Here is an 18904-nt window from a genome sequence, read left to right as displayed (position 1 = left end):
TTCACACAGACACCAACAAACACTGACTGAACATGGTCAGTCAGGTGAAAACAAACTCCGACCAACTTCAACAGGGGTAAACGCTGATCAGACAAAACCGTTGTTGGTGTTTGTCTGTGCGGTGTGAATTGGCCTTTTAACAATAATAAGCATATTTAATGTAATTTCATGTGTTTATGTTAGTTTGTTGCAGCTTTGACAAAAACATAGAGCCATATATAGTATAACTTGAATCTACATTAAACAGTACTAAAATACAGTCATGTTTTGACTCAGAACTTTTCTCTCAGTTCAACGAGTCGGAGTTGCTGACTCGAGAACAGGTTCAACAGATTCAAAAACGATCCGATTCAAAAGAATCGTTCGTTCACAATTCGGACATCGCGTGTGTTTACTTTTGACACTAGTGCGAATCTTTAACAGGCGATTCCTTATGGAATCATTTAAGGAAGGTCTATTTTGCTACACTAATTGTTTTAAAGCACACATGACATTAGGATGAGAAGTTTACATTGATTTATGTTAATATTCATATGTGATCGTCAGTTGCCATAATTTACTAAAGGTGTCTCCTGTGTTGAAGGTGCAAGAGAAAAATGACATCACTGTGCAATTTGCAGCGGGTGGCGCTCTTGTTACCAACGAGGAAGTGACGCTACATGCAAAGGCTTAAAGTTTTTTTCCCCTTTTTTTCTAGAAAGCAACACGAAAAAGATCTGGATCGCTGGAGCTACGTCGCAGATGTTTTTACAGGTAATATAACGCGCAATAAGTCATTCCAACTAGATTCAGTTTTGATGTATTTCCACTCGTAAAACATATGATGAGTTTCTGCAGGACATCGTCGAAAGAAGACCTTGCTCGGGAGAATAATTTCGATTGGGTGGTTCCGTACTTTTGACAGAAACAATTAGATGCGCGTTTACAGTCATTGCAACGAGTGGCGAACTGTTTCATATGAACACGTTTGTGCACGAGCATTGCAACTACACATGTGAGCGGCAACAGAAAGTGCTTATCATTAGAACAGTTGCAACAAATGTGCAACGATACTTCTCTGTTTATGCATGCGTTTTCTTTAAATCAGTGATGGTGTCAGCAGTGCGTGTCAGTTCTGTACCTGCATTATGATGGATCATGTTACTGTTGTGCAACATTTGGTGGTGTTGCAACAACTGTGTCATGTAAACTTGTTTCTGCCTCCCGCTTAAGCCATCGCAACGCTTACTGAGTGGACTCGAGGACAAACTGTAATTGTTTATGTACTTACAGTTTGGAGCTGGGAATCATGCATGCATGCATTGTTGCTATTAAATAGGGATGCAGTCACGCGCCCATCTGCATTTTGCGATGAAGAATGCAGTCTGCCTGCATAAGTAATATGCATCTACTTCCAGAATGTATGAGAATAACATTTTACACACCCGAATTGCATTCAAGGCATCGGATTGTTTATTGAGGCTGGTACACTCAGCACATGCCATACCCGGTGAATGGCTGGCCCGCATGTCTGAGATGGATTTGCACTTTATTTTAAGGCACAGCAGAGAGAGAGAGAGAGAGTCCACAAACACTGACACGATGAGGCCTATGGGTGTCTCCTTACTCACGGCAACACATGCTTGATCATGTCCGTGCTGCTGAACCTCTGCACGCATGCAGACATTTTTTGATTGGTGTTACAGAGTTCAGAGATTCTAACTTTCACACATACTGTTGAAAAGGCAGTCTGTCTTACCACAGTCGCCTTGACACTCTGCTAACTCCAATATGATTATGTGCACAATATTATATTGATAATCGAATCAGTGAGGATGGATTGGGACTGTCTGTGCGAATTCTGTTGGTGTAACGTTACATTCAGTAGGGGAAACCGAACTGTAACTCGGTGCTTTTTTCCTCCAAGTCTCTCATATTGCAATATAATAGTATCTTATTTGTCTGCTACATGGTAAAGTGGTTAATAAATCCACAATTTATCCCTAAACTGTATAAATTTTAGCGTCTAGATCAAAGGGTGCCGTTACTAGTGAGTTGAGGAAGTTGTAACGGTCATAAAACACGGACATTTTAAATGTTATGCATGAATTTAGATGTTGATCTAATCTAATTAAAAAATAATAATAATCATATCCCATAATAACTCTAGTTTCATTTTAAATGTTTTATTTTATGTAGGTAACAAAATATAGGTATAATTTTTATTCAAAATGGCAGAGCTAACATATATGGGAGCTTGTTTCCGCCATGAAATAAAAAATAAAAAAAAGGTTATAGCGACTTTTTTTCCTCACAATTCTGACCTTTTTTCTTGCAATTGCGAGTTTATTTATAAAGTCAGAATTGCGAGTTATAAAGTCAGAATTGCAAGACAAAAAGTCAGAATTGTCTGATATAAAGTCAGAATTGAGTTATAAAGTCAGAATTGTGAGATATAAAGTCAGAATTGCGAGATATAAAGTCAGAATTGTGAGATATAAAGTCAGAATTGCGAGATATAAAGTCAGAATTGTGAGATATAAAGTCAGAATTGCGAGTTATAAAGTCAGAATTGCAAGACAAAAAGTCAGAATTGTCTGATATAAAGTCAGAATTGCAAGACAAAAAGTCAGAATTGTCTGATATAAAGTCAGAATTGCGAGATATAAAGCCAGAATTGCGTGATATAAAGTCAGAATTGCGAGATACAAAGTCAGAATTGTGAGATATAAAGTCAGAATTGTGAGATATAAAGTCAGAATTGCGAGATATAAAGTCAGAATTGTGAGATATAAAGTCAGAATTGCGAGTTATAAAGTCAGAATTGCAAGACAAAAAGTCAGAATTGTCTGATATAAAGTCAGAATTGCAAGACAAAAAGTCAGAATTGTCTGATATAAAGCCAGAATTGCGTGATATAAAGTCAGAATTGCGAGATACAAAGTCAGAATTGCGAGATATAAAGTCAGAATTGCGAGATATAAAGTCAGAATTGCGAGATATAAAGTCAGAATTGTCTGATATAAAGTCAGAATTGCGAGATATAAAGTCAGAATTGTCTGATATAAAGCCAGAATTGCGTGATATAAAGTCAGAATTGCGAGATACAAAGTCAGAATTGCAAGATAAAAAGTCAGAATTGCGAGATATAAAGTCAGAATTGCATGACAAAGTCAGAATTGCGAGTTATAAAGTCAGAATTGTGAGATATAAAGTCAGAATTGCGTGATATAAAGTCAGAATTGCAAGATAAAAAGTCAGAATTGCGAGTTATAAAGTCAGAATTGTGAGAAAGTTTATATTATGCAGTTCTGACTTTATGGCCCGATTTCACAGACAGGGCTTAGATTAAGCCAGGATTAGGCCTTAGTTCAATTAGGGCATTTAAGTACTTTTATAAACGTTCCTTAGAAAAAAGCATTACTGGTGTGCATCTCGAGACAAAACAATGACACTGACATATTTTAAGATCTATCAGTACAAGTTGCTTTCAGTTAAAAGAGCTTAAACATGCATTTTAGTCTGGGACTAGCTTAAGCATTGTCTGTGAAACTGAGGGTAAAACTCGCAATTGTGAGGGAAAAAAAGTCAGTATTGTGAGATGCAAACTTGCAATTACCTTTTTTATTTAGTGTGAGAAACAAGCTTCCATAAACATGGGAGAACAACTCTTTAAAAAAAAAAAAAAATTAAAGATAGTGTTTGCTTTAGTCACTCTCACAAAAATGTTGGTCTATACATTGTACAAAATGGGACAATCATTGTATTCAGTAAAAGTACACTGGATAGTGTTACAACCCGCCCTGTTTGCTCAAAAATCATATTTATATGTTGTTGTTGTTTTATGAAAAGCGTGTGCAGATGTTCAACCTGCTGATCCATCATTTAACATTATCACAAAATACAATGCATACAATGATACAATTATAGTCATTTTCCTCAATTTTTTTGTTCCTATAGATCCTGTATATGTTTACAGTATAGTAACCTCAGGAGAGTGGTGGTCATAGTGATTTCACCCCTGTATCTCATATCTTATTGGTTAAACTGTTGGTTACAACACACCTCATGTGTTGCAACACACTCTGTAAACCCAATCCGGACAACCATTCAGTTTGTTTGTTATGATAAACATCTTAAATTTCTCTCATTTGCTGGTTTTCAATTAGTTTCAACCACGTGTGTCTTGTCTTTTACTCATTGACCACATCGTAATTCAATTATTCGATTCAGGTATGGATGGGGATGTTTAGTACAAGCCATGCTCTTAAGAACGTTTCCCAGTGACGGAATTTCCCGCATGGCCTGTGCATTTGCTGTAACTTACAGCGCCCCACATGGAAGGGGAAAGGCCTTATATGGTAGCGGAAGTGGGTGTGGCTAACAGGACAGTACGGGATCACAAGACTTCAGCTGAAAGAGAATGTGTTGTTCCATACTCCCATGTACGAGTGAACTAGACTCTTTCGGGCGATTTGATTCGCATGTGTGTGCAATAATAACGAAATCGCGTGCAATTGTTTTGGAAAGCGCCACGCCATTTTGTCAAAGAAGCCCTCCATTTCCATTTCTCGGTGGTTTCATTTGCACAAGGATCTACCTCTTGACTTGAATATTACTGGAGTGAGGTCAGCATTGCATGACTCAATCGTGGATAAGCATGCAGTCATTTCTGTACTGTTGCATTGGACCTTGCAATTGTTCTTATGGCGACCTTAAGCGAAGAAAATAGCAGCTACGGTAAGGATTATTTTTTAAAATGTCTTATTACATGTTTAAAACCTGCTTAACAATTCGAAACCATGCACAGGACAATCATTAGCAAGTTGTTGCAGAATATTATTCGCATCCGAGCGTGTGATACGTGTGGCTGTTACTACCTTGTAATACCGAAAGCAAGAACTAACTTGTTCACAAATTACATTCAACAGAGTTGACAACTAGGAACAGACAGGAGGGGGGCTTGTCATTTACTACTTTTATTATTTTGCCGCTCAAGCATGCTACATAGGGTGTATTGTTGTCTCACTTTGTTGCAGTGTGACACGGAATTAGTGACTGGATAATCCCTTTTCTGCAACAAAGGACTTCTGGTAAATAGCGCTGAGCTGGCTTCACTAGGAAGGGGGGTCCAGAAAGGGCACCCATGTAGTATGCAAACACAGTGTCTGTGTATCAAAACCTTGAGCTATTTACCCAGACAGCTTTTTGGGGATCCATTCGAACGCGTTGCGTCGCGCCATGAGCGTTGCGTTTATAAAGAAGTGGATGGTACACGCGCAAAATCAGAGTTTTTACTCACACTCGTGTTGTTCCGAACCCGTGTGACTTGCTTTTTTGTGTAACACAAAACGAGATGTTATGCAGAATGACAGCCTCAGTCCCTATTCACGCGTATTTTCTCACAAAATGAAAGTGAATGGGGACTGAGGCTGTCATTCTGCATTTCCACGCAGGAATTACAGGTTTTGGAACAACATGAGGCTGAGTAAATGATGACAGAATACTGATTTCTGTTCTTTTTTTTAAAAAGTATATAAACTTTTTAAAGGCGCCTCCTGTGTCTACGCCCCCTACAGTGCTGTCTAGTTAGGCAGCTCGCTAGGTTTTGATCCACAGCCACTCATGAATTCGCTCATGCCTCAGCACTTGAGGCTGTTCTGCATTCGTTCGCGGTTTAAATTAAGAAGTAGGTACGATTAGGTAACCGTACTTTAAGTTACAAGCTTATTAAACGCGTTGTCTTGTCAACCGTTAAAACCTTGGCTTTTGTAACCGTGCGTCGCTGTCTTGTTTTGCTAATGTAATGACATTCAGTTTTCAAATGAACGCCGTGCGCTGGGTTTATCAAGTAGAAATTGTAATTTACTGAAACGTGTTACCTACAATATGGTCTTAACACTTTAACTGGACGTTGGTTTGGTTGATGCAGTTGTTGTTTACATCCCCGCGCTGTTTAGGGGTGTTTTTTTATGGCGTTTCGCCATCCCTGAAAATACTGCAGCTTTAAATGACTGCTTTGAGTCGTACGCAATATTTATAGACTTTATTGTGTGTTATACACTTTCTTATTAGATGATTTGGCCAAAATGTAATGTAAACATGGCTGAATTATACTTTTTTTTTTTTTAGCATAACTCTGTAGAATGCTAAGTGCTGTTGTTGTTTTTCTCAACAGCAACGGTCACCATTAAATCAAATCGATTGACGATTGTTGTTTTTTATGGAGTATCCCTGGCTCAAATTTTTGATTTCATTAATATTTTTCTGTTGAAAGCCAAAATATTAAATGTCACAGATGTATATTTACTGAGTAAATCCACTATTTTGTAGAGGGGGGTCAAAATGACAAATGTAAAAGGAGTATTTATGGCACTCGGGTATGTTATATTGCAATTGAGCTGATGGAAAAACACGAGATACATTTCTAGTTTCAACATTCTTTGTTCTTCAGATATTCCTCTTTAAAACAAAGTATCAAAGTGACCCACATTTGGTTTTTGACCACTGAAAATGTGTACAATTTACCAATTTACTCATGGAGCCGCATTGAGATCTCAGTATCTCTGTGACTGAACCATCGAGGGCCTTTAAAATGAAGAGATACCAAAAGGAAAGTTTGTTAAGAACCAGAATCTAAAATGATATTAAGATATCTTTAATACTTCTTGAGTTACAGGCATGCAAACTTGAGGAACAAGAAGTGCTTTTTCCCATTTTTGAACTGTCACCGTTGGCATATAATGAAGCAAAGATTTCTGAAGTCAACAAATTTTATTAATAGACCTACCAATCTCTGTGTAAAAATAAAATAATGATGCTGCCATCTTTCTAAAGTCATTTTTACACCCCTGTAAATTGTCTCCAAATCTCAGGTGAAAATTGTCATTTTGACCCCCCTCTACAAAATAGTGGATTACTCTGTATACATCTGTGACATTTAATATTTTGGCTTTCATCACTATTTGTCTTTCAACAGAAAAAAATATTAACAAAATCAAAAATTTGAGCCGGGGACCTGTGGTTGATTTGACACGGAATGACTCTGCAGTATTCATTATAAATGATTAATCTGTGCACATCATTATTTTTTAAAATTCATGTACACGTAATGTTTAATCAAAATAACGTCCCCTCCCACTTGCAGTGACATCTCTTCTCTGATGACGTGTTTACTGGCGTGAGGGCGGGGCAACCGGTCACTCACATGACAGCACAGCAGTAGTGAACAACAGTGATCCAATGATCCAATCAATTTGCAGTGGACAAAATCAAGTCCTGTTTTACTTTTTCTCTTGTTCTAGAAGCCGTTTCACCCAGATAGGGAAGAACCTCACAATAGGGAAGAAAAGACTATCACAACTTCTGTTTCATGCTGCCTTTAAGTTGGTTAATGTACATTTCCATTTAATCATGCCCAAGACCCTACTGAGTAATTTAAATTTTTTTATTTGGGATTTTTAACCTAGCCTGGGGAATAGAAAATCCTGAATCTTTCTCTTGGTTGTCTTTGATATGTATTGCTGATGACACATAAGCTATCATTAATAATTAATGTGCAATAAAAAACAAGCATTGGACGGACTCAGGTGCACAAAATATATTATATTAATATAATATTATTATAATATAATATATTTTAGAGCTATTTTATAGTGTGTAGATAGGGCTGCTTTCTTTTAAGCACACACTAAGAGATTGAACATCACGCTGTGCTCACACACAAACGTTTAGCAGCACAGAAACTTCTTATCAACACAGTTATTATTAATAAAATAGCTTCTATAGCAGACTGAAAAGCTGCAATGAAGTGGTAATGTATCTGTTTTTGATGTAATTAAACTTGCAGCTTAATTATTATTAGATAGATGCTGCACAGACGAAGACAATTTACACATGCACGCTCTTTCACTTTCTCTTTCTCTCTCTCTCTCTCTCTCTCTCTCTCTCTCTCTCTCTCTCTCTCTCTCTGTCTCTAATTCATTTAAATAAATGCTATCCTTCCAAACTACTTCATCTCTGTGTTTGATTTAAGGCATGCAGAATCCTAGATCTAAAGACCCAAAATAACACATCTGCTGGTTTCTTGCCTCCCACACTGTTCATTCAAATCATGCAATCACTTTTCTGGGGAAATGAGCAGTCCTCTTTCTTGTCTTCATATTTCTCCCGTTATTCCAAAGAAACTGACACTGAGAGTAAAAGGGTAAAAGAGCGATCTTATCTTCTGCAAGAGCAAGAATTTATATGTCATGTTGCATTGCCCGGAAAAGTGAAACTGAATTACTGACATGTGTGAAATATGCTATACAAAAAAATTGTCCCTTACCTTGCATAATGAATACAAACTGTTAAAATTGAATATGAGGAGAGATGAAGACTGAAAAACATGAGATATTTCTGAAGCTAAAAAACACTTATATAGCCAGATGGCAACACAGAATACAAAGCTGACATGTGGCTTAATCCAAATTTACCTTTAGCTTCTAAACCATTATTTCTTTTGTAAACAAAGCTTTGCATTTAACTCATTTCCCAAAGTCTACATAAAACTGTAACCATCATATGTGCAAAAAATTACCTTTTTTTTTTTCATACCACCACCACTGGTATCCTGCCACCATGGTGGCGCCCTACCACGGCGGTGGTGTGGTTTTTACGCTCACCGGCACAGCCCTATGTGTAGAGAACATTTGTATTGGTTGGTGTAATAAAGCAAAAACCCATGAGAGATGTGCACTAAAGTGATTTTAAAAGCAGAGACACTAATGTTTAATAAATAAAATTATAAGAATATAGATCACAAAAGAATAATTTTAAATCATCAGGTGGAATGCTTTGATATAATTAGTGTAGTTTTTTATTTGTTTGCATGATGCATCTCATTTAACAAATGTACTCTCTTGAGTTAACTGTTTATATATGCAAACATCTGAGATTATTCAGTTCATCATTCATTTGGTTGGTACATATACACCTACACATATAGCAACACATAAGCCCTCCATGATTTATGAAAGGAGGTTAATGGTACACTTTTATTTTTTTAAGTTAATATTTGGATGCTAATGTGAACTGTTGGGGGGGAATCACCATTCTCATTGTGAAACTATGCTAGTAAATTTTCACACTCTCTGTGGGAACATGCGTGCAACTGTACATCCCTCGTTATCTTACTCACTTTCACTGTTCCCCTCTGCATAGAAGCTAGAAACAATTCTTTGCGGTAACATACACATTTTCCCCCAGCTCACAGTTAGCATTGTCACAAATGTGTCATTTTGGTTTGTTGGTTTTTAAGATGAGTCTGTTAACTTTCTGTGCATACTGAACAAACTAGCTTGAATGCATAGTTTTATCATGTGCACTAAGCTGCTAAAGGCACAGCTCCCCCCAACCCTTAACAATCCACCTTTCCCTTTCAAATCCTTTCTCTGGGGCCCTATTCATGAAATTGCTGAAATGGCTATTTCAATGAACCCCCACTAAGCCCAAAGTACTGACTCTGAAGGCTAACCATAATATTTGTGACCACTTTCTTCTCAGGTTGTCTCCCATGAATGAGCAACAAGTTAACCTAAAGACACAGCTTGGCATCCCAAGACCTGAAGATTTGAAGAATAAAAGCAAATAGACATGTTTGAGCTACACCATACTGAAACTACTATTTCTGCACAGGAGATGCTGCAGTTTTGTATTTTAAAGCTTACCTGCATTCCTACCATGTTGAGTAGGTTTGGATGACCATTAACTGTCTTAAAACAAGGGTGATACTCTAAGACTCTTCATTAAACCAGAGAAAGCTTAGTGTGGTTTGGGGATTTGAACTCTTGTCTCCATAACCACCCACTCCACCAGACCCAAGAATCTATATTCATGAAAGTCATGAGTTTGCAACCTCAACAGAAACCGAACGCAAAGAGAACGGGCAAACGCATCACTTTCTTTAACGATCAGGGTGTGGCAATGAAAGAGGCCTCTCAGCATACAGAGGCCTACTATGGCATTGGGGTCCCTCCCTCAGGGCCTGGCCATAATGACAGTGGAGGTGTGGAAAGCTCGAATGCAGAAGCTCCACATATGTACCTCAATTCTGTCATTTTCAGCCCAGAGAAGGGTGATCAAAGTCGTGGGCACTACCAACAGACGGTGCCCATGAAGTGGTCACATCAAGACCCATCTTTGCAGCCCCAACAGCGACCAAACACTTGGTCACAGGGTATGGCAGCATGGTCCCAGAACTTTGGCCCTTACCTGGGGCCTCAGACTGCTTTTGCAAAGCAGATACATGAGAACATATCAGTACAACAGCAGCAGCAACCCGAGGCATCGACTATTAGGGTAACTGAAAAGCAAAGTGGAGAGACCTTCAGGGACACGACCAAACCTGGCCGGGGCATGGATTGGGAACAGCAGCAAGCTTTTCAGCAGACACAAAAGCCTGGAATGTTAAATCCACAGCAGCACGGACAGTCCACCACTGGGAATTCCGTGCTACAACCCTTTCAGTTAGCTTTTGGACAGCCCAAGCAGAACTTGGTAGCGGGTTACTATCAGGTAGTTCAGGGCAATCGGACCTTGCCAAATTTGAACTACAGTGCGCAGACAAATTCTCAACATCATCTTCAGCAACTACAGGAACAGGAGCAACAGCAAAAGCTGCAGATGCAGCGACAGATAATGATTCAACAACGGCAGCAACAGCAGCTGGAACAGCAATTTCGACAACAGGCGCAGCAGCAACAGGTACTTCAGCATCAAAAACAGTCTCGACAAATACCACAATCACAGTTACAGCAACTAAAACAGACTCCGCAACAGCAGCCGCAACAGCATATGCAACAGATTCAACCACAGATGGACTTGGTGCAGCAGCAAAAAATATCTGAGCAACCTCATCAAAACCAACATGTATTGGAAAATTACTCTGATGGCCAGCAGCCACATGCCCCTTCACTTGATCAGCATCACCCCTCATTGCCAGGACAGTCCCAAGAGACTTCTAATCCCCCATCAACACAGACTAAGGACTCTGTTCCTCAGCCTCCCGCAACGGTTCCCCAGCAATCCATCGAGACCCAACAGCCGGGGCCCCGGAGATCACGTCGGCTTTCAAAAGAGGGTGGAGGCCCTGCCTCAGATAACCCATTTGTCATGCCGACTGATCTTCATACCCAAGGCTCTCAGAATGGAGCTTCTGAGACCACTGCGGCGCAAGACATCCGGGCCGCTCCAACAGGTGTAATCCAGAGCACACGCCGTAAGAGGAGGGTGTCGCAAGAGGTCAACCTGGAAACCTTGGCTCAGAAGGCTTCGGAAAGGGAATCGCTTCCCTCGCGTAATATCAAGGTAAGACAACTGAGAGTTTTTCATTCAAGTATGTAGGGGAAATTAAAATATGTTTCAAGCAATTGTGTTTTTAACAACGAAGAAAGGTTGGTCTGTGACTTAGGGTGCTTTCACACCTGAGTGTTTGTTTCGGAACCTGGTGCATTTTCTCCCTTGGTTCAGTTCGTTTAGGCATATGTAAACATGGCAATCGCGCTTGGACCCGCACCAAAACAATCGCTCCGAGATTATAACATTTGTATAGTGTTTGCATGTGTCTCGACACCAGTGTTGGGGAAAATTACTTTTAAAAGTAATGCATTACAATATTGCGTTACTCCCTAAAAAAGTAACTAATTGCGTTACTTAGTTACTTTTTATGAAAAGTAATGTCACGTTACTTTTTCTCACCTGGTCTGGTCTGGGCTTGCTTGTTTGTTTTTTTTAATAACAACAACAAAAAAAGTTCTATTTTTGACACATGTTAAGGCCCTTTCATTTCACCGAAAGTGAAATGAAAAAGCCTCAGGCTTAAGGAAATGCATATTTACGCCTGTACAGTAGAGGGCGCGGCTCAAAGAAACCTTTCAGCTGTGCTGCCATTCTGGATTAAAGAAGAAAAGGATACAGGAGAAGGAAGTTCAACACACTTATTTCTAAATCTAATGTTAAGTAATTTTTGCTTATTGTTAGTATGGTTGAATTGGATTATTGAAGGTCAGCAGCAAAGTGATCGGTTAATAAAGTGAGATTAAATACATAAAGTATATTTGTGAAATTGTGTAAATGTGAAAACAAAGTAACTTGTGTTACTTGTTTGAAAAAGTAACTTAGATATTTTGATGTAAATTGAAAAAGTAATTCGTTTCTTTACTAGTTATTTGAAAAAAGTAATCCGTAACTCAAGTTACTTGTAATGCGTTACCCAACACTGCTCGACACAGCCTACTAGACAGCGCTGGGAGATCCAGAGAGAGCGCGTTTTAATTTACTGCAGCATTAATACGAATGTAATATATAATTTAACAGCTGGAATGAAGGCTACATTCGTTATAGTGTTTGCGTGTGTTTCAAGAGACACAAATAAAGCCACAATAAGCTCATGGAGTGAACTTGTCAATCATCTTGATGGATGACGCAGGGGAAACCCTGACCAATAAGAGGACAGTTTACCTCGCATGTGATTTGCATAAACACATTTTGGTACTCTTTGAAATGTTGCCTTGTGAAAGTGAACCGAACCAACCGAACCTTAACAAATTAAATCCCTGTTTTGGAGCAAAACAAACGCCCTTAATCTTAAATTACCCTTAGCCAAGGGAAGTTGACGTCATTATCTGCTTAACATTGTACAGTGAGGATGCACTACCTGTTTCAAATGTGTACAAGTTCTACAGGTTTCTCAGATGATATAGGAGTGTAAAGTTAGTCGAGGACAGGCACTGACTGTTGCCATAAGGTCACATGATCTCTCGAGCCAAACAAAAGCTTTTCCATACATCTGCAACCACTATCTCCTGACGGACTCCTCATACAAATACCAGCAAGTGCACCCCACCCTCAGCCCACTGGCCCTTTTGAGGGTTCCTGAAGATTGATGTACATAAAGAGCTGTATTTCCTTTCTCAGTGCATAGCTAGATTGTTAAATTTGTCATGTCACTGAGTTACTACTTGTTTTGGAATGGAAGATATTAAGAGGTTTCATCCTGTTGCAGTAAATCCTGGATCTAGTGGTAATTTCTTGGTTTGTTCATTTTTTTTATTGCGCACAGAGAATTAGCGCAATTAGCAATCAAGTTTATCGAGGGGATCTAAGTGTTTCTTGGCCACATCATTTAGTTCAGTCTGCTTTTCCTCGTTACGTATACTTCCTTTGAAAAGGACAGCAGCACTCCCTTAAGACATCTAGCTGATGATAACAAAGAAAGGGTGTGTGTACATATACTGTTGATCTGAGGGGCCGATAACACACAGAACACAAAGTGCAGTCCACTAAAGAGGCTGCAGCTAAAGCAAATCTCATGTCAGCTGATTCCAGCTCCTCAAAAGGAGTAGGTACATAATCCAGTGATGTTTTTTTTGGTCTCCTGGTGACGACGGGTGTCAGTTAAACCTTGCCTACTCCAAACACAAGCTCTTGCTCAAGGGTGAGCGAGCTGCAAGGGCTTCATGTACTAGAATGAATGCTTCAGTGGTGCCAGCAAGGCCGAAGTTCAGATAAGACAGGCCACATCCTCAGGGATTTCTATATTTTCATGCATCTTCCAGTTAGTAACACAGTAGTAGTGACGCATGTGCCATTGCATTTTTCCAAACCATGTAATTTGAAGTTTAAGTTGTTTTCTTTTCATTTAATGCCTTATTTAGAGTTAGCAATGAGGAGAAACAGGAATTGCTCTCACAATAAAGGAAACGAGGGTTTGTTGCTCCTCCCAGAATGCTTTTTTCTAACTCAAAAAATCATTGTGTTTTTGAGGTTTTGAAATTTTCAGGCATTGTGAAATTGTGCCAATTTTGTATGGTTCTTCTTTAAGTTCCTGTTTTGTGTAGAAGTATGGATGCAGTTCAGTAAACCTAACATAATCATTAACATACCTACTGGAGATTCTGGTTATACTGAACCTGAGATCTTCCCCTGTGGTGGCATGCCATTATGTTAGTCACTTGTGACACCGATCTATACATCCACATGCATTCCGTTGCTAATCTGCAAGGCAAGATGTTTCATCCTGGCACCGAAATGAGGTCACAGTTGATTCATTAAGTTGTTTTTGAAAATAGACTTCAGCTAACCTCATTTCCTGTGCTAATATATCTTATCAGCTTTTAAGCACTCTCTCATTTCTCATTTCTCTTGCATATCAATTGTGACTACAGAGCGGAGGAAGGATGCACTCTGCTGAGATTTAGGTCTTTTGTTTAACCATTAAAGTGTCGGGAAAGTTGAAAAACCCCCTGTTTTAGCCTGGCAGTTCCCACCTCAACAACCAATAAAACAGAACTACAACACACTCATTATACAGACACATGAATATTAAAATATGACCATGCATGGAGAAGAAAAAAAGCAATGCATTCCTTGACTCTTAATAGCCCTAGCCCAAATTAGGATATCATGGCAAATCAAATTGATATAAACTGATGAAAGCTGGCACGGGAATGTTTACAATTACAATGTAATTGGCTGTTATTCTAATGTAAAGCAAGCCACAAGTAGGATAAATATCTGTGACAGCTTTCTGAAGCACGACTGAGCATTTATTTTTTATTTTTTTAGACAGCAATGGAGTCGACAACGAGAGTCGATTCCTGTGCTGGAGTCGACTCCGTTGCTGTGTCTAAAAAAAAAAATCGCTCAGTCGTGCTTCAGAAAGCTGTCACAGAGATTTATCCTACTTGTGGCTTGCTTTACAATAGATTAACAGCCAATTACATTGTAATTGTAAACATTCCCGTGCCAGCTTTGTGGTTTCATCAGTTTATATCAATTTGATTTGCCATGATATCCTAATTTATGTTAATAATCATTCAACTAATTATAATTAAAAAAACAAAACAAAAACTGCCAACAAGAATAAGCATTTGTAAGTGTACATTATTGTTATTTTCCGACACAAAGCCTAGAACTGCTTCTAGCGTGACTGACCAAATTAATCCAATTTAGATGACATTACCTAGAAATGATGAGTCACCATCGTTAGTTGCTGCCAATAGCTTATCTAATTGTTAAGAGGGAAAAGTCATGAGAAAAATCCTTGGCCGAATATTATTTCAGAGTTAAATAAACGAGAGAGATGGTAATGATGATTTCTTTAATGAATTATCCAATTTAACTAAACGGTCGAATGAGGGTGATAAGCGCATTTTCATCACAAAAAAGCTGCTTGAACAGAGTTCCAGACACTAAAAATATGTAGTCTATTAAATAAGAATAGCCTACGTTCAGTGTGTAATAATGTCAGCAATCTTGTATTCTTATTGCCGACCCTGTTTTGACTTAAAGTAAATGGAGCAAATGGGGTCAATTCCGGGAGTCGATTTCATCGACTCCTAAGTCGGGAATCGGAGGCAACTCTGAAAAACCCAGAATCGAACACCCCTAATAAGAAATATGTCGATTAAAAACTTAAAACGCTCTCGATCCGATCTGTATCTGATCTATATGATCCACGTGATGAGCGTTGTTAAACTCATCGTGGCGTTCTGCGCAGAAACCACTCATGCGTGCTCTGCTTGTTGTTTTAATTCGTAATTCGATCTCATGCGTAATACAGCGCAGTGATTGGGTTAAGAGTTCATTCTCATGAATAGATGCAGAGATAAGCTCAGGGCCAACTGACGTCACACACTCCGAAAGCAGGCTTCTACCTCACATTCAGTGACGTTGCTTCGACTTTGCTTTTCAACCCGGAAGAACGAAATTGGAAAAACACAAAAAATCCACTTATTGATACAATTTATAAGCATTTTTAGTGTTTTCAGCCTGTACATATCTGTTCACATTTTAAAAAAAAACAAAAAAGTGTTTTGGGGTTTCACGACCCTTTAATTTGACTATGTTAATCTTGTGTTGTCAGCAAGAGCCACATAGGCCCTGGAGCCCCCCTGTTGCCCCGACAGGTCCAGGACGAGGTGCAGCTGAGGTGGATCAGATGAGTGCCAAGCGGCCCAGAGATGACAGCCTCATGCCATTGGTTATTCCAGTATCTGTGCCAGTGAGGCAGACTGGTTCCTCATCCCCGGATCATGAGCAGGCTTCCCTCTCAGCTAGTTGGCCTTCACGGCCTTTGGGCAGCCATGACATGAGCTGCTCCGATTACAAGACCTCTGTGATTGTTACACGACGACGTTCACTGCGAAACTCTCTGTCTGAGAGCGCAGGACAGGTGAGTTCACAAACTGACCGATCTTATCAAAACATCAAGGGCACCTTTTATGCCCATGATCTCTCTCTTTGCCCTGTGATCTATTCCATCCCCTCTGTTAAACCCTGGATTAAAACTCCCCATTAATCCGCAAATTTCTCCCGACCCACCCCCTGTCCATTCTCTGAACCCTAATCCAACCTTCCCCCACCTCATTTCACTACCAGATTTATGATTTCTGACAAGACTCCCCAAGATAACCCAGGTTGCATATGGTGTATAGTATTTTTTTCTAGGGGTGTAACGATACATGTATTCATCCCGAACCGTACGGTAAATGCCGCTAGGTGGAACAAACTGTGATTTGCACTACAGTCTGTTCAAAATAAATGAAAAGAAACCTAGCATTGTGGATTTGTTCCTTTGTCTGGTAACAGTTTCGTTTAGGGTCCAATTCTTACTATTAATTAGTTGCTTATTAGCATGCATTTTATGATATTGGCTTTTTATTATATTATAAAGCAGATGTTAATGCCTTATTCTGCATGACCATATTCTACATCCCTTAATCCTACCCAATACCTAAACTTAACTACCTTACTAACTATTAATAAACTGTAATTTGGGGTTTATTGAGGAAAAAGTCATAGTTAATAGTGAGAAATGGACCCTAAACTAAAGTGTGACCATTTTTCCTATTGTACTGAAAACGTACCAAACCATGACCCCAAAACCGAGGCACATACCGAACTGTGACTTCTGAGTACCATTACACCCCTAATTGTTTCCACACCATTCAGCTTGCCAACATCTAATTTCTTCTACAGAATGGTGGAACAGAGAGTGGAAGTGAAGCTGACGCCAAATCAGCCAAAGCCAAACGACGGCCTCGTCCAGAACCTCTCTTTATTCCCCCACCCAAACTTGGCACTTTCATCGCCCCTCCAGTCTACTCCAGCATCACCCCTTACCAGAGTCACTTACGTTCACCTGTCCGATTGGTCGACAACCCCCTCAACATGCCACCTTACACTCCCCCGCCCATCCTCAGCCCGGTTCGAGAGGGTTCGGGTCTTTACTTTTCTACCTTCCTGTCGGCCGCTGCTGCTGCTGCTGCAGCAAATAATCAGGGGCTTCCCCCACCCGCCACTCCCAAATCTGCCACCCGCAGCCTCCTACGCTCCAGTGAGTTCCTTTTACTACCTCTGCAAAGTACACAGATAAAATTCATTAAATGATTAATTCACTTCAAGATTAAAATTTCCTGATAATTTACTCATGTCATCCAAGATGTTTGTCTTTCTTTCTTCAGTTGAAAAGAAATTAGGGTTTTTGAGGAAAACTTTCCAGGATTTTTCTCCATATAGTGGACTTCAACAATCACCAACGGGTTGAAGGTCCAAAGATCGAAGAGCTTCAAAGGGCTCTACATGATCCCAGACGAGGAATAAGAGTCTTGTCTAGCGAAAAAAATCGGTCATTTTCTAAATTCATATACATTTTTTTTTTTTTTTTTACCACATATGCTCATCGTGCACTAGCTCTGTGATACGCCACGCATTACGTAATCACGTTGGAAAGGTCACACATGACGTAGGCGGAAGTACCACGGTAGGGTGAAAAAATTCAAAATTGTCCAACATCTTGTTTTTTTTGTAAAGGTCGTTTGACTTAGTCTTTGCACGATTGCTCTGTAAACACTGGATCGGTACTTTCGCCTACATCACACGTGACCTTTCCAACATGATTACGTAATGCGTGGCACATCGCAGAGCAGTGCAAGACGAGCATTTGTAGTTAAAAAGTATATAAACTTTAATTTTTTTTTAGAAAATGACTGATTGTTTCTCTAGATAAGACTCTTATGCCTCATCTGGGATCATGTAGAGCCCTTTGAAGCTGCGCTGAAACTGACATTTGGACCTTCAACCCGTTGGTAACTGTTGAAGTCCACTATATGGAGAAAAATCCCGGAATGTTTTCCTTAATTTCTTTTTGACTGAAGAAAGAAAGATGAACTAATCCTTTACATACTACTATACATAGAGTTCAGGTCATAAGTTTAGAATTGAAGGACTTGAAGTTAACAACCAAATGCAACCTAGAATTAAGTGCTGTTCCAAAACCTAGTAGGCCGCCTAGATGCTAACTAACCTTCTAAGGCAGTGTCATAACTGTATTACAATCTGAATAGGTTTCTAAACAGTCACTTATGTGTCTAAGTAGTCACATCATTATGTTTTGGAACAAACTTGGTATATATTCCAACAAGTCAGGGTATATGCAGCTAGACATAATTGTTATGCATATCATGATTAGAAGGACATATAATAAGAAACAGCGTTTACTTTGAGTCTAAGCAAAGTCGTTTTGTTTGTATATGTTCAGACAGCAGTGATATAACCCCTCCAGTTCTTTCTGCTATGAGTGAGGCTACACCTGTCAGCATTGAGCCGTAAGTACACATGCTATTCAAATAACACCCCCACACAATACGCTTCACAAGTTTCCTTAATTAGCCTACGCTTCTGGCCAAATGATAATTTCTTTACTTGGTTAACCTTGACTTGTTTTGTTTGTTTGTTTTTTTTTTTGCTACTTTCATACTAGATTCCATTCAGCATACTGTTTTGATGGCAGTTATTACTCAATATAGTAGCCCAGAAATTACTTTCATTTTCTGCAGAGTTGCAGCTTTACACAGCATAAACGTATTGAATGTGAAAGCAC

General features: G+C 39.3%; 1 protein-coding gene across 2 annotated transcripts in view; it reads left to right on the top strand.

Annotated features, from left to right (window-relative positions):
• The first annotated feature begins 599 nt into the window (after positions 1 to 599).
• mideasb (mitotic deacetylase associated SANT domain protein b) overlaps positions 600 to 18904 on the top strand; it is a 39337-nt gene continuing 21032 nt past the window's right edge. The window contains exons 1-5 of one of the 2 annotated variants that reach the window (XM_051867639.1): positions 600 to 753; positions 9526 to 11328; positions 15887 to 16195; positions 17002 to 17359; positions 18563 to 18629. In XM_051867639.1, the coding sequence (XP_051723599.1) occupies positions 9856 to 11328; positions 15887 to 16195; positions 17002 to 17359; positions 18563 to 18629 (2207 nt within the window). In that variant the 5' untranslated portion in view covers positions 600 to 753; positions 9526 to 9855. Of the gene's footprint in view, positions 754 to 4339; positions 4720 to 9525; positions 11329 to 15886; positions 16196 to 17001; positions 17360 to 18562; positions 18630 to 18904 lie in introns of those variants that run through there. The other variant, XM_051867638.1, reaches the window with a different exon arrangement.

Source organism: Ctenopharyngodon idella, chromosome 17, assembly GCF_019924925.1.
Source record: "Ctenopharyngodon idella isolate HZGC_01 chromosome 17, HZGC01, whole genome shotgun sequence".
NCBI lineage: Eukaryota > Metazoa > Chordata > Actinopteri > Cypriniformes > Xenocyprididae > Ctenopharyngodon > Ctenopharyngodon idella.
The sequence above is the reverse complement of the archived record's forward strand: the minus strand, read 5'-3'. Positions and strand labels throughout refer to the sequence as shown.